The sequence below is a fragment of the Elephas maximus genome, chromosome 1 (assembly GCF_024166365.1).
Source record: "Elephas maximus indicus isolate mEleMax1 chromosome 1, mEleMax1 primary haplotype, whole genome shotgun sequence".
In the NCBI taxonomy this organism is placed as follows: Eukaryota; Metazoa; Chordata; class Mammalia; order Proboscidea; family Elephantidae; genus Elephas; species Elephas maximus.
Genome location: NC_064819.1, coordinates 97828137 through 97844490, shown reverse-complemented (window position 1 = coordinate 97844490; position 16354 = coordinate 97828137). Strand labels below are relative to the sequence as shown.

The 16354-nt window shown below is 40.1% G+C and overlaps 1 protein-coding gene across 7 annotated transcripts in view; it reads right to left on the bottom strand.

The window, feature by feature from the left end:
• ANKS1A (ankyrin repeat and sterile alpha motif domain containing 1A) overlaps positions 1-16354 on the bottom strand; it is a 201045-nt gene that overhangs the window by 122058 nt on the left and 62633 nt on the right. For 4 of the 7 annotated variants that reach the window (XM_049889383.1, XM_049889554.1, XM_049889470.1 and 1 more), the window contains exons 2-3: positions 4812-4892; positions 2404-2560 (exon numbers count right to left, since the gene is read on the bottom strand). In XM_049889383.1, coding sequence (XP_049745340.1) covers positions 2404-2560; positions 4812-4892 — 238 coding nt within the window. Of the gene's footprint in view, positions 1-457; positions 521-2403; positions 2561-4811; positions 4893-16354 lie in introns of all 7 variants that reach the window. The other 3 variants (XM_049889300.1, XM_049889257.1, XM_049889674.1) reach the window with 1 other exon arrangement.

Below are 16354 nucleotides of genomic sequence, written 5' to 3'. Positions count from 1 at the left end.
AAATCAGATTCCACTTAAAAGAAATATAGAAAGTAGACTCAAAAGGTTGAAAAGAACATCCAACAAGTATAACTAAATCATTTTGTTGTGCATATTAAAAAGTAAGCCAGTTTGTTTGCTATCTTTTAATTGCATTTTTCTTTATTAATAAATCACAATAACAAATTGAGCAAATAGCATAGTCCCTTCTACCTCCTCACTTCTGCTGCTTCTATGCTTTTCAGACATTCCAGAAAAAGTGCCCAACCTTTTCAGAATTAGTACGGGTTTTAAAAATAAAAGCCAGAGCCAGCACAGCTGCATTTTCCCAATCCCAGACAAGCCCAAAGCAGATGGGACTGAAGCAGACAGTGATGAGAAGTTGCCTGAGTGGGCAAGAGCAGAAGTCAGAGAGGACCAGATAGGAGGTGCAGCTTGGAGAAATGATGCAGAGAAATCCTGGCAGCAAAGTACACACCTTGGCATTGATATAACGGTCAAAGGGGCCGTACTTTTTGAATTCTTTGATCTCAAGAGCATTCTACAAAAAGGAGAGGAAAAGAAAAAGTGATGATGAAATGGATGAAATATATCAAAGCAATGCATCGCCCCGAGGCGTCCCAACACTAGAACTAGTATTTGCCCTCTGGGTGCCTCAAAAGGAAGTTAACGGGAAAGACAACCTCCAGGGCACTGTGCTCATCTCCCCCTTTTATCTACGCATCCAACTGGAACCACTTTAATGGCTTTTAAATAAATCAATGTATTTGTAACTACTACCTAGATCCATTAGGTTCCTCAGGCTACTGCAGACAGACAGTGTGCCCAGGCCCGGTCCCCACCCACCTGCCTGACAGATTTTCAAGACAATGGGAGGGGTGTCCCACCTATCAATGGATACTCTGGGCAGGAGGCAGCTGTGAGCAGGACAGGCTAGCACATTCAAGTGTCTCAAAAATCCAAGCAGCTGTGTTCCAAGGCAAAAGTGAGCAAAGGCAGGATTAGAAATGGTTGCTGGAAATTTCGTAAGTGAGAAGGACTTTAATGGGTGACCAGGTTTTTCAGCATTGACGAATATTCATTAAAAGCAAATTTCCTCCAGATAAGAGAAATTACCACTTTAGCTAGGAGGAGTAAAATCACATTTATATTGTAAAGAGGCAGTTCTAAAGAGAAAATGTTTGTTCCCAGACATTATAAGCAAACGATGATCTTAAATGTCTGTTGCTCACCTACCCAAAAAATACAACCCAAAAGGGGAAAGGGAGGCTGAGTAATAGCTACACACAGTCTCCAAATCAAGAGACGTGGGAGCATAATTTAATCTTCCTGGGCCTCAGAGCGAAGCTGCCCTTCTCAGAATGGAAGTCATGCTCTTAACAGCTCACTGAGAACTTGCATGGGTCTCGCTGACAGATGGACTCGCTGGACTGATCTCCTACTTTCTGAGGAATAACCGTGATCTAATCCTACAGGTAATTTAACAATCTCCTCTCAGCAAAGTCATTAGGAAAACAGTCTTAAGATAATTAAGAAAGAGCAGCATTGTCTTCATTCAAACAGCTGAGAGAAGTACCTGCTTCATTTCAGATCAGAGGGGAAAACAGAGAACGGTTTGGCATAAAGGAAACTCTGTCTCCTCTCAAACGGGCACACAACCTCCGATCCAAACTACAAGAAGTTGTATTTTATGAGAGGCTTGTCTAAAACTTGCGTAATTCAAGAATAATTTTCCCAAAGGAATAAATGTAAAGAGGAGATATATTCATTCTCAGAGTACTTAAACCGATGACCTTTGTAAGGCAGTTTTGCTCTAACACTGCCTTTTTCATTTTCTCATAATTATCTTTGCTCTTTCAACACAAATTTGTGCCTAAATTAACATCAGAGAACACCATGGAGGTGATCTTCACTCTTACTTGCATTTACGTTTTTGAATTGTGAGTTCATTTTTCAGAACTAGCACAAGTACTTCCACTTCTGCAAGTTCTGGTGTGCGTAAAAAGCAAAACAACGGTATGGTTCATACAGTGCTGAGAAACACGAGTGAGCACTTCTGATTACCAGCTGAAGTTGCATGGCCATGTTGATGGCATAAGCACAATTTATAATTCATTAAAGCCCATCAGTTTGAAATCAACTCTATGCAATTTTGCATTATTTCAAATTTTGCACATGAAGTGTTTATATGTTTATTATAGCATTACTCCATATCTGTACGATTCAAATACACATAAAATACACAGTCACAGTATAAAGCTTCTCTGTTATCACTAATAGGAGTGAGTCAGCGCTAGGTGGAGCAGAGTCACATTTGGGGTGGGGGAACAGCTGGTTCCAGATTTGAGCTATAGGACCCGATGGTAAAGGGGCTGCCAAGGTCTAGCCGTAGCCGAATGGAGGAAAGCCTCCCTCCCTCCCGACCTGTTCATTGACTTTGGTGTGGGAAGGCCCTTGATGGATGAGCAATCGCACTATCTGGGCATCTCCTTTCCAGGCTGCCAAGTGCAGAGGATAACAGCCTTTACAGTCAGCCACGTTGGTCAGCGCATCGTTCCTCAGAAGAACCTCGACCACATCCCTAGAAGGCAAAATCAATCATGAGCTTGCAGAACTCACAAGTCTTTCCGGCTAACAGTTTCTTGGGTTTGCATAGCACAAAGCCCTTTCATAGATACTATTTCATTTGGCTCACCTATCTCTACCTCAGTTCACTGCCCAGGCTTGTTTTTTAATTTCACGAACTACTTGCAGGGCAGCTGCACCATCTTGAACCACACTACACTGACTCATCACCTGCCTCATTTATCTAGGCTTTCTTGATAATCCACCTATTTTCCACTGTTTTGAAAACATCTGATCCCCTTGTTTAAACCTTGCAATGTCTCCTTGTTTGTGATGTTTAAACCACATTCAGGAATAGAATTTACATAAAAGTAGTTATGTGAGACAAACATCATTATTCACCTCATTATTCAGAGCATCTAGTGATGTGGGAGCTGAAAGGATGGGCTCAATAGAATTAAAGTTGTTGCAAACATAAGCCAGACACATATGGTATCATTTGATATCTCCAGAAAGAGGGACTTGGCTTTCTTTTTGGTGACACCACTAATTAAGCAGATACAAGTGCATAATTATCCCCAGGCACATGAGGTCAAAGAAAAACGTCATCGTAAATAAAAACAGCATCTGGAGATGAACTTGGCTAATGAGCTACAGTCTTTTAAGTTCAAGTTTCATTTGAATTCAGGATACCTCACTATTTTAAGGGAGCAGGGGTCTTTAGAGGTTTCTTCTTAGCTTTTTCTGAGATGGCTATAGATAAGACATAATAATCAGATTTAACATATTTTAGAAAAGTTTAATGTTGAAGGAAACGAGTCAATTAGGCTGGGCCAATAGTACACAAACCCATTGCCATCAAGTTGATTCTGACTCATAGAGACCCTATAGGACAGAGCAGAACTGCCCCATAGGGTTTCCAAGGAGCAGCTGGTAGATTCAAACTGCTGACCTTTTGGTTAGCGGCCATAGCTCTTAACCATTGTGCTACCAGGGCTCCCATGTATCTAAAAAAAAAACCATAAATCAAACCCACTGCTGTCAAGTCAATTCTGACTCATAATGACCCCACAGGACACAGTAGAACTGCCCCATAGGGTTTCCAAGGGGTGTCTGATGGATTCAAACTGCCGACCTTTTGGTTAGCAGCTGTAGCACTTAACCACTATGCCACCAGGGTTTTTACCTATATATATATATATATATATATAGGTTTTCCCTATAATCACCACTAAATAATCAGTCAGGATTTGCAGTCTTCCAAATACTAACTATGCTGGTCCAATTGATCCAGAATTCCCAGGTATTCAGAAGCAAATTCTAGAAGAATCTAGATATCTAGATAGCGGTTAAGATAGGCCTTAACCACTGCATCACCAGGGCTCCAAAAATCATATACAAGTGATATAAAATACCATAAAGTGTTGAGGGTCTTGTTCCTTGCTCAGAAAAATCTAAAATGATTTCTGATAAACCCTTCTCATGAAAAGTCTAATACCCTCTGTTCTGTTACAGTCTGGTTTTCATTCTTCTACATCCTGGCAAACCTACTCATTGTGCTCCATTCACAACCATGCCTGCCCCTCTCTGAGCCATTAAATTCTCCCTCACTTTGAAGATCAGTGCCCTCTTGGGGCTGCCAAACCATTTAAGTCTATGTCTTGTTCTTTCAAATTCCCCCCCAAAGCTCACCTTCTCCCAAAAACTTTCCACACGAATTCTACCCAATTCCTAATAACTTCTCTATACTTAAGAGAATTAAATGGGCCATATTATTTACGTGTGCTTTTTTGTTTCACTCAAAAATGACTGTTACCATCTACAGGGCTAATCTCATTAGGAAAGAATGGCAGGCAAGAAGAGCAAAGAAATAACTACTTTAACAGAAGGCAAGTTTGTCATGACCATGCAATCCATTTTCAGTTTATCAAGGGACTAGTCACCCAATAGGTTGTCCAGCCTCTTTATGATTTGGCTGTCTCAAATATGATCTTCATATTTGGATCATTATGTGGCACTGGAACACTCCAGAGGTGAAAAAGGGTGAGCAGAAGAGAAGAGGAAACTCAACCTTTGGTTAAAGGTTGTTTGGAGGGTATTGGGGGCACTCAAGAGAGACTAGGGAATTCTGGATGAATTAAATTTAGTTCGTTTTTCTCTGTTTCTCAGTACCACTGCTTAGTGAATTTCTCATAGGAAACAAAAAGGACAATGCGAAGGCCTGGGTTCTGAAGGGTGGTGCAGGAATGCAGCACATTAATACTTACTTGTGGCCATTCAAAGCGGCATGGTGCAGAGGTGTATACCCAGTGCTGTCAACACAGTTCACATTTGGCCCTCTCCAGATGCTATAGGGAAGAAAAAAAAGAGAGAGATTTCACAGACTGAACTCACAAACCAAATTTAGAGACAGTTAGGTGCTTAGGAAAAATTCCTGTGTTGTGTTTATTTCCAAATGACTCCTGATAAAAGACTGCAGCTATTTGCTACAGAAATGCTTAGCACTGAGGGCACACCATGGTTTCCTGAACAAGGAGTCAAATGCCAAGACAACAGTGCCATCATTTAAGAGCTTGTTCTTCTGTACCCTTCTTCTCGTCTGTAACTTCATTATTCACTCAGTCTGGGACTCACGCCTCTGACTACTCCAGGATTACAAAAATAGCTCATTGAAAGGACATCAAAAATATCTCGGAACCAAACCACTCAGCCAGCCACAGGTACTGGGCACCAGAGCAGTGAATATCCACTCCTAGGCTGGGGACTGAAGACCAGAGAGAGACCTCAACACAGCCACCAAGAACCAAGATCAAAGAACCCACATTAACAAAAACACCAGGGTACATCTGTTAAGAAGCAAGAGACAATTTTGTCTTTCCTTTGCGAATACATCTTATGGGTAACAGAAAGAAAAACAAGAGAATCTACAATGTGAGTGATCTAAATAAGGTATACCATAGTTGTTGCTGTTGTTAGATGCCATTAAGTCGGTTCCAACTCATAGTGACCCTATGTACAACAGAATGAAACACTGCCCGGTCCTGTGCCATCTTCACAATTGTAGCTATGTTTGAGCCCACTGTTGTAGCCACTGTGTCAATACACCTGGTTGAGGGTCTTCCTCTTTTTTGCTCACCCTCTACTTTAACAAGCATGATGGCCTTCTCCAGGGACTGGTCCCTCCTGACAACATGTCCAAAGTAAGTGAGACCAAGTCCCGCCATCCTTGCTTCTAATTAGCATTCTGACTGTACTTCTTCCAAGACAGATTTGTTTGTTCTTCTGGGGGTCCATGGTATATTCAATATTCTTTGCCAATGCCATAATTCAAATTCTGTCTTCCTTATTCATTGCATGCATATGATGTAACTGAAATACCATGGCTTGGGTCAGGAGCATCATAGTGCTCAAAGTGACATCTTTGTTTTTTAACAGTTTAAGGAGGTCTTTTGCACCAGATTTGCCCAATGCCATACGTTGTCTCATTTCTTGACTGCTGCTTCCATGGCTGTTGATTGTGGATCCAAGTAAAATGAAATCCTTGACAACTTCAATCTTTTCTCCATTTATCATGATGTTGCTTATTGGTCCAGTTGTGAGGATTTTTGTTTTCTTTATTTTGAGGTGTAATCCATAATGAATGCTATAGTCTTTGATCTTCATCAGTAAGTGCTCAAGTACTCTTTGCTTTCAGCAACCAAGGTTGTGTCATCTGCATATCACAGGTTGTTAATGAGTCCCTGTTCTTCTTCATATAGTCCAGCTTCTCAGATTATTTGCTCAGCATACGTGTTGAATAAGTATGGTGAGAGGATAGAACCCCGATACACACCTTTCCTGATTTTAAACCACATAGTATCCCTTGTTCTCTTTGAATGACTGCCTCTTGGTACAGGTTTCTCATGAGCACAATTAAGTGTTCTAAAATTCCCATTCTTTGCAATGCTATCCATAATCTATTATGATCCACACAATTGAATGCCTTTACAGAGTCAATTTAAAACTCAGATAAACGTCTTTCTGGTTATTCCCCACTTTCAGCCTAGATTCATCTGATATCAGCAATGATATCCTTTGTTCCATGTCCTCTTCTGAATCTGGCTTGATTTCCTGGCAGTTTCCTGTCAACACACTGGTGCAGCTGCTTTTGAATGATCTTCAGCAAAATTTTACTTGCATGTGACATTAATGACATTCTTTGATAATTTCCCCATTCTGTTGGATCACCTTTCTTTGGAATGGGCACAAATATGGATCTCTTTCAGTTGTTGGGCCAGGTAGCTGTCTTCCAAATTTCTTGGTATAGTGAGCGCTTTCAGTGTTCCATTCATTTGTTGAAACTTGTCAGTATTCTGCCAATTCCTGGAGCCTTATTTTTCACCAATGCCTTCAGTGCAGCCTGGACATCTTTCTCCAAAACATTGGCTCTTGATTATATGCTACCTCCTGAAACGGTTGCATGTCGACCAATTCATTTTGGTACAATGACTCTGTGTATTCCTTCCATCTTCTTTTTATGCTTCCTGAGTCATTCAATATTTTGCCCACAGAATCCTTCACTATTACAACTCGAGGCTTGAATTTTTCCTTCAGTTCTTTCAGGTTGAGAAATGCTGAGCATGTTCGTCCTTTTTGGTTTTCTAACTCCAGATCTTTGCATGTTTCATTATAATACTTTGTCTTCTCATGCTGCCCTGTGAAACCTTCTGTTCAGCTCTTTTGCTTCATCATTCCTTCCACTCACTTTAGCTACTCCATGTTCAAGAGCAAGTTGCAGAGTCTCTTCTGACATCCATTTTGGTCATAGTAAAAAATGAACAAACAAACAAACCTGTTGCTGTCGAGTTAATTCCAACTCGTAACAACCCTACAGAATAGAACTGTCCCATAGAGTTTCCATGCAACCTTACTTAACCCTCAAAGCCTTAATTTTTATTTCTGTTTCACACCTTTCTGCATTGGCCAGGACTTCTAAAATAATACTAAATAGCAGAGGACAGCCCTGTTTTGTCACTGCTTTTTAATAAGAATGCCTCTAGTGTTTTTCAAGTTAGTTTGAGGTAAACACTCTATCATGTAAAATAAGTACTTTTTTTTTTCCTTTTTAAAATGTTATTAAAAATAATTGTTTACTTTAAATCCATTTTCTGCATCTGTGGGGATAATTGCAGTTTTTTACATTTAACCAATTAATATTTTACCAGTAGATTTCTTAATATTGACAATGAGGCTGGTCTAAATAGGTTTTCACTTTTTGTGCTGTTACTGAATGGAATCTGTGTTTGGCTATGGGTCACAGATGAGCCGGGCAGTTTTCTATGCATTTCTATATTCAGGAATCACTGGTACAACCACTATGGAGAACGGTATGGGGCTTCTTTAAAAAGCTAGAAATAGAAATACCTTATATACAGCAAGCCCACTCCTAGGCATATACCCTAGAGATCTAATAGCAGTGATACAAACAGACATATGCACACCTATGTTCATTGCAGCATTATTCACAATAGAAAAACGATGGGAACAACCTAAGTGCCCATCAACGGAAGAATGAATATACAAATTGTGGTACATACATACAACGGAATACTATTCCGCTATAATAATGGTGAGTTCTCGAAACATAACATGGATGAATCTGGAGGACATTATGCTGAGTGAAATAAGTCAATCACTAAAGGACAAATATTGAATGGTCTCACTTTTACAAAAAGACAAGAACAGGTATACACACAGAAAGCTACATTCTATGATGGTTACCAGGGATGGGAAAGGGAGAGAAGGGGAATCGTTTTCTAGATAGTAGACACTTGTTATATGCGGATGGGAAAGACTATATCCAATGTGGGTGAAGTCTACACAACTTGACCAAGGTAAATGATGACAATAAGGTATATAAGAATAAGGGACCAGTTTTGGCAAATGCTATAACATATACAATTTTGCAACAGTAATAAGAACCCAAGAAAATGTGTGTAGTTACATAAGTAGATATGTATGCATATATGTGTATAAGAAGGCATATGTGAGTATGTGGGAGTGCATGTATAGGTGTATCTGTACATATATGATTGTGTGTGCTGAATATATAGTCATATATATAACAAAGTACATGGAGGCACAATTACGGATATTTCCTAGATATAACTAAAAACTCCGAGAGTTTGGTTTACTGGGTTTAAAGGCTTAGGACCGTAGTCTCAGGGGACAACTCGGTCAATTTGCATAGCATAGTTCATAAAGATACTGTTCTACATCCTAGTTTGGTAAGTAGAGTCTGGGGTCTTAAAAGCTTGTGAGTGGCTGTTATGGACTGAGTCGTGTCCCCCCAAAATGTGTGTCAACTGGACTAGGACACGATTACCAGTATTGTGTGACTGTCTACTATTTTGTCATCTGATGTGATTTTCCAAGGTGTTGTAAATCCTGCCTCTATGATGTTAATGAGGCAGGATTAGAGGCATTTGCGCTAAAGAGGCAGGACTCAATCTACAAGATTAGGTTGTGTTTACATCAATCTCTTTTGAGATATAAAAGAGAGAATCAAGCAGAGACAGGGGACCTCATATCACCAAAAAAGTAGGGCCAGGAGAAGAACATGTCCTTTGGACCTGGGATCCCTGCACTTAGACCAGGGGAAGACTGATGACAAGGACCTTCCCCCAGAACTGACAGAGAGAAAAAGCCTTCCCCTGGAGCTGGCACCCTGAATTTGGACTTCTAGCCTCCTGGACTGCAAGAGAATAAATTTCTCTTTGCTAAAGCCATCCACCTGTCGTATTTCTGGTATAGCAGCACTAGATAACTAAGACAACGGCCACCTAAGGCAAAACTCTTGGTCTGTATTCTTCTGGAGCAAAAGAGAAAGGAGACCAAAGACTCAGAGAAGAAACCAGGCTACAGAACTAACAGCTCACACAAACCACGGCCTCGTCTATCCCAAGACCAGAAGAGCTAGCTACCACCAACCAGCTAGAGAACCAGCTACCACCAACAACCATTCTGACCAGGGACACAACAGGTAGTCCTGGATAGAACAGGAGAAACATGCAGAACAAACCTCAAATTCCTAAAAAAGGCAAGATTTACTGGACTGGTAGAGACTAGAGGATCCCCTAAGACTACTGCCCTAAGATACCCTTTAAACTTGGAACTAAATTCACCCCCGGAGGTCACCTTTCAGCCAAATAATACATTAGCTCATAAAATAAACAAATATCACCTGTGAGTCCTGTGCTCCTTTAAATAATCATCTCTATGAGACCAAACAGTCAATATCTACCATAAAGCAAAGATGAGAATGTGTGTGCGGGTGTGTGTCGGGGTGGGAAGCAAGGAAGCTAGATTAATATAAAAGAACAGCCAGAATGGAAATGAGGATGCTGACACATTGTGAAAAATGTAACCAGTCACTGAACAACGTGTATAGAAATTGTTAAATGGAAACTTAATTTGCTATGTAAACTTGCACTAAAAAATGTCAGTTAATTGGGGAGAAGATAGTCTTTTTAACAAATGGTGCTGGCATAACTGGACATCCATTTGCAAAAAAATGAAACAGGACCCATACCTCACACCATGCACAAAAACTAACTCCAAGTGGATCAGAGACCTAAACATAAAGACTAAAACGATAAAGATCATGGGAGAAAAAATAGGGACAATGTTAGGAGCCCTAATTCAAGGCATAAACAGAATACAAATATTACCATAAACGCCAAAGAGAAACCAGATAACTGGGAGCTCCTAAAAATCAAACACCTATGCTCATCTAAAGACTTCACCAAGAGTAAAAAGACCACCTACAGATTGGGAAAGAATTTTCAGTTATGACATCTCAGACCAGCGCCTGATCTCTAAAATCTATATGATTCTGTTAAAACTCAACCACAAAAAGACAAACAACCCAGTCAAGAAGTAGGCAAAGGATATGAACACACACTTCACTAAAGAAGATATTCAGGCAGCTAACAGATATATGAGAATATGCTCTCGATCATTAGCCATTAGAGAAATGCAAATTAAAACTACGATGAGATTCCATCTCACTCCAACAAGGCTGGCATAAATCCAAAAAACACAAAATAATAAATGTTGGAGAGGCTGTGGAGAGACTGGAACTCTTATACACTGCTGGTGGGAATGTCAAATGGTACAACCACTTTGGAAATCTGGCATTTTCTTAAAAAGTTAGAAATAGAACTACCATACAACCCAGAAATCCCACTCCTCGGAATATACCCTAGAGAAATAAGAGCCTTCACACGAACAGATATATGCACACCCATGTTTATTGCAGCTCTGTTTACAATAGCAAAAAGCTGGAAGCAACCAAGGTGTCCATCAACGGAATACTACGCGTCGATAAAGAACAGTGGCGAATCTGTGAAACCTTTCATAACATGGAGGAACCTGGAAGGCATTATGCTGAGTGAAATTAGTCAGAGGCAAAAGGACAAATACTGTATAAGACCACTATTATAAGATCTTGAGACACAGTATAAAGTAAGAAGAACACATACTTTTGTGGTTACGAGGGAGGGGAGGGAGGGAGGGTGGGAGAGGGCTATTTACTCATTAGTTAGTAGATAAGAACTATTTTAGGTGAAGGCAAGGACAATACTCAAAACACGGAAGGTCAGCTCAAATGGACCGGACCAAAAGCAAAGAAGTTTCCTGGATAAACTGAATGCTTCAAAGGTCAGCGGAGCAAGGGCAGGGGTTTGGGGACTATGGCTTAAGGGAACTTCTAAGTCAATTGGCAAAATAATTCTATTATGAAAACATTCTGCATCCCACTTTGAAATGTGGCGTCTGGGGTCTTAAATGCTAACAAGCGGCCATCTAGATGCATCAATGGGTCTCAACCCACCTGGATCAAAGGAGAATGAAGAACAAGAACACCAAGGTCACACGATAACTATGAGCCTAAGAGACAGAAAGGGCCACATGAACCAGAGTCTTACATCATCCTGAGACCAGAAGAACTACATGGTGCCCGGCCACAACCGATGACTGACCTGACAGGGAGCACAACAGAGAACCCCTGAGGGAGCAGGAGATCAGTGGGATGCAGACCCCAAATTCTCATAAAAAGACCAGACTTAATGGTCTGACTGAGACTAGAGGAATCCCGGTGGTCATGGTCCCCAAACCTTCTGTTGGCCCAGGACAGGAACCATTCCTGAAGACAACTCATCAGACATGGATTAGACTGGACAATGGGTTGGAGAGAGATGCTGATGAAGAGTGAGCTACTTGTATCAGGTGGACACTTGAGACTATGTTGGCATCTCCTGTCTGGAGGGGAGATAGGAGGGTAGAGAGGGTTAGAAACTGACAAAATTGTCACGAAAGGATGGACTGGAAGGGCTGACTCATTAGGGGGAGAGTAAGTGGGAGTATGGAGTAAAGTGTATATAAGCTTATATGTGACAGACTGACTTGTAAATGTTCACTTAAAGCTCAATAAAAATTATTAAAAGAAAAAAAATATATAACAAAACAAAAAAAATACATAAAGAATCACCAGTAAAACAATCTGGGCCCAGAGCCTTTATGCTGGAAGCTGCCATTATTTACTCTATTTCCTGCCTGAAGATCTACGAAGTGACAGAAAAGATAGCCCTCCCTACACCGATAGACAGACAGACAGATAGATAGATTCAGCTCAAGAAAATAAGATGTTATCAAGTCACTGGTAATGTTAAGGAATTCCTAAAAGACAGAAATCAGACAAAATCATATCTACAGAGATATAATCTAGAAAACCACAAATTACAACAATTAGATAGATACTAGAGCCCTGGTGGTGCAGTGGTTAAAAGCTCAGGCTGCTAACCAGAAGGTTAGCAGTTCCAATCCACCAGCCAGTCCTTAGAAACTCTATGGGGCAGTTCTACTCTGTCCTATAGGGTCGCTATGAGTCGGAATCTACTAGGCTGCAACAGATTTGGTTTGGTTTAGGTAGATACCACTTTCCATCGAGCCGACTGACAAAATGAAAATAATGGCATTATCAAGCGTTTGTGAAGATCAGGGTAACAAGAAGACTTAAATGTCATTGGTATGAGTTTAAATTGGAATTCCTTTGGGAAGACAATTTGGCAACAGCGATCAAAACTGACAATAGGCATCCACTTTAAGCCAGCAATTCCACTTCCAGGCAATTATCCAACAGAAACACTCATACATCTGCACAAAAGACACATGTTTGTAAAGAACTGCTTTACTGTCTAGAGTAAAAAACTAAAAGGTTAAATGTCCATCAACAGAAGGGCAGTACAATAAAATGAAATGTTACACAGCCAGTAAAAACAACAGTAACAGCAGAGAAAAGAAAAGCAATCAAGTTTGACCTGTATGTCCTCACCTGGAAGGATTTCCCCAAGAGACATACAGTTATCAAGCGAAAAAAGAAGTCATAATATAATGCACAGAATATGAGCCCCCTTTTAATAAGTGTATATGTGCATGTATCCACACACACACACACACACACACCAGTAAATGTGCAGGATGGCACATAAAGTGCACTTACCACGTGTTGACTGTGGTTATTTCTGGGAGAAGAAATGTGTGCTGGGGGCACTGCAGAATGGTATAGACAGACTTTCATGTTTTGCTCTGTATTCTACCACAGTTTAAAGCATTTACAGTGAGAATATATTCCTGTAGTACTTTTGTAATGATAATTTTTTAAAAAGAAAGGGGATAAAGAACCTATGCATAGGGGGATGAAGACAAAAAATACACTGAAATATTAACAATGGTTGTATATGGGTAAGAAGCACTTTAGGATAAATTTTAACTAAGAAAAGTGGTATGTGAGTGTTTGATATATAGATTATCTGTTCACTGCCAACGAGGGTTGATGAAAAGGTCAGGACCCTAAGGTATATCCTGGTGTCCCCATCCTCCATTCAGCTTGGATTCCTAAAGTGCCAGCGCCTTCCAAACAAAGAGCTAAGAGCAATTATGTCTCTCTGCCACACTTGTATGATGACCTCATTTTCAAAACTAAAAATTATATACCTGTGCCTGACGGTGGATCAAAATAAAGGAAAGTGAAATAGATCTGGAAAATACAGGAAGTATAGTTTCATACTTATTTTCCAATCGCCCTATAAAAGATTTGCCCAAAACAAATTATTTGCCCCAGATCACAAGCCGTATCAGTGGTAGATCCAAAACTTTCATTTATGGAGCTCTTGGCATTTGGCCAAAGACTTTATGCCCTAACTGGAATGACAAGACACACATAAAGTGGATATGCAGTAATACACGGCTGTACGTAGTTCAACAGCATGCTGACTGGAATGAACCAAAAGGAGCTGAGAAAAAGGAAATTCCAAGATAGGTTAAAGCAGGTAGGAGCTCAGGTCTGTCAGCTCCTAATTTAGTGCTCCATTAGAATTCTGCTCTCTCTTCAGCCATGGCAATCCAGATCCCAAAGTAACCTTGAAACTAAGATTTAAGCTGCCCTTGATTTTAACAAAAGGGCAGGATTCAGCAAGCCTTCTGTCATTTTCGAATTTTTGCTGCCATGCCTCTGGTTTAGAGGTGATTAAGCCTGGACATCCCATATCAGCACTAAAACTCCCTCAAAACAATTAGAAAAGACAAGGAGGAAAGATAGGGAATTTCCAACATAGCACTACAATATTTCCAACTACTAAGGCTTTTTTTTGGGGGGGTGGGTCCCTATAACTAGCATCTCCTCCAAAAGCCCATCTGGAAATTTTAGGAACTGGGGAATACTATATTAAACAAAGCCAGAATGAAAATGGAGAATAGTAATTTCCCTGCTTGGAATTTTAGCTTCAGACAGGATAGTAATATCATCCCCCTCCATCCAAGTTTCTTCCTTTCTGGCATCCCAAGAAAATGGCTATTTACAGTCTACGTCTTCCTCCCTATCACACATACACCAATTCAACAGTTTCTACATGTATAAGTCAATGACACTGATCACATTCTTTGAGTTGTGCAACCATTCTTACCCTCCTTTTCTGTGTTGTTCCTTTCCCATTAACATAAACTCACTGTCCTCTAAAGTTCCTATCTAATTTTTCAAGTTATTGTTGTCAATTTGATCCCAACAGATAGATCTTAAAAGAGCACAATGCTCAAGGTAGACATTCTTTACTAGTTAAGCTAAAGTGCTGTTTGATTTTAAGAAGACTTCAGGGAATATTTTTGGTTTAAGATTTTAAGATTATCTCAGAGCAGCAGTTTTGGGGGAGGACATATACTTTATTTTTACTTGTTACTACTGTTGTTGAGAATATACACAGTTTTTTTACGTGTACAATTTGGTGCCATTGATTACATTCTTCAAGTTGTGCAACCGTTCTTACCCTCTTTTCTGAGTTGTTCTGCTCTCACTAACATAAAAACTCACTGCCCCTAAGGTTCCTATCTAATCTTCTGAGTTGCTATTGTCAATTTGATTCCCATATACATAGTTCTTAAAAAAGCGTAACTCTCAAGGCAGAACTTTCTTACTAGTTAAGCGAAACTACTGTTCAGTTTTAAGATGACTTCAGGAGATATTTTTGGTTTAAGGTTTAAAGATTATCTCAGGGCAATAGTTTCAGGGGTTCATCCAGCCTCCATGGTTCCAGAAAGTCTACAGGTCATGAGAATTTGAAATTTGATTCTGCATCCCCTCCCGCTTTGATCAATATTCTTCTAAGGAATCTTTGATCAAACTGTTCAGTAACAGGCTCTCAAATTTCTCCTCCCACACCCCTTTGTATCAGGAAGTGACTGAAGAATGTGCTCCACCAAACAAATGAGTAAACTAAGAAAGAGGAAGACAGGCATCCAGGAAGCAGGATGAAGACGGACAGCAAAGAGGATCAGCCCTACAGCAGGCCTCACTCAAGAAAAACCACACCAGGCCATTGCTGGAGGCTGCAGGGCTCCTGGGGGTGTCTGCAGGAGAAAACAAAACTGACAAAATCAACTGATATGTCTGCCTTGGATGAGGAAAAAAACATTTAAGGATTTAAAAATTATGACTGTGGTTTGGAAAGTAAGGGTGACTGGGACATAGAAAACCAACCAGAGGGGCGATTAATGAATTGTACAAGAAAGAAAATAGGAACATAGTATACTAACTGGCTCAGCAGGTGACTAATACTAACAGCCATAGCATAAATATTAAATGTCGATATAGTAAAAAAATTATGATATAAGGGGCAGTAGACTCAGTGTAAGAAAGTTAAACCTTCCTCTTCCAAAACAGAGATTAATAGAGGATGTCTAAAATTAAAAAACCAAGAAACAGCAACATAAGCATAATATTCAGAAATATGGAGGAAACCCCTCAAGAAGAGCTAAGAGTTGGAAATGGCTGCTTTCCTGGAGAGGAACTCGGGTGTGCATAAATGGCCTCCTGATAGGAATGGTGCAGAAAGGACTCCTTTTCAGTTTAGAGGTCTTTATTTGTCATTATTGGATTTTCCTCTCTCACTAACCACAAGCAACTTATGGGCAGATCCAAAATGTTTTGTTTACGACTATATTCCAAATCCCAAACAAGCATTACCCCCGGCTTGAGCTGAGAGCGCAACAAATAGGAAAAATCTACGTTCAAAGGTATGAGAGGTCTTATTAGCTATTTAGAGAAAGATGTGGCAAATTATTTTTTTACATTACAGAAGCTATTTACAAGTTATTTCTTGGGTAAATACTACTACACAGACTTTACTACGTATCTGTGCAGGCTCATCAACACTCTAAGGTAACATGCTGCCTATAAAGGAAAGGCAATGTCTCTTCCGTGACTTATTGGCTGTGTGAG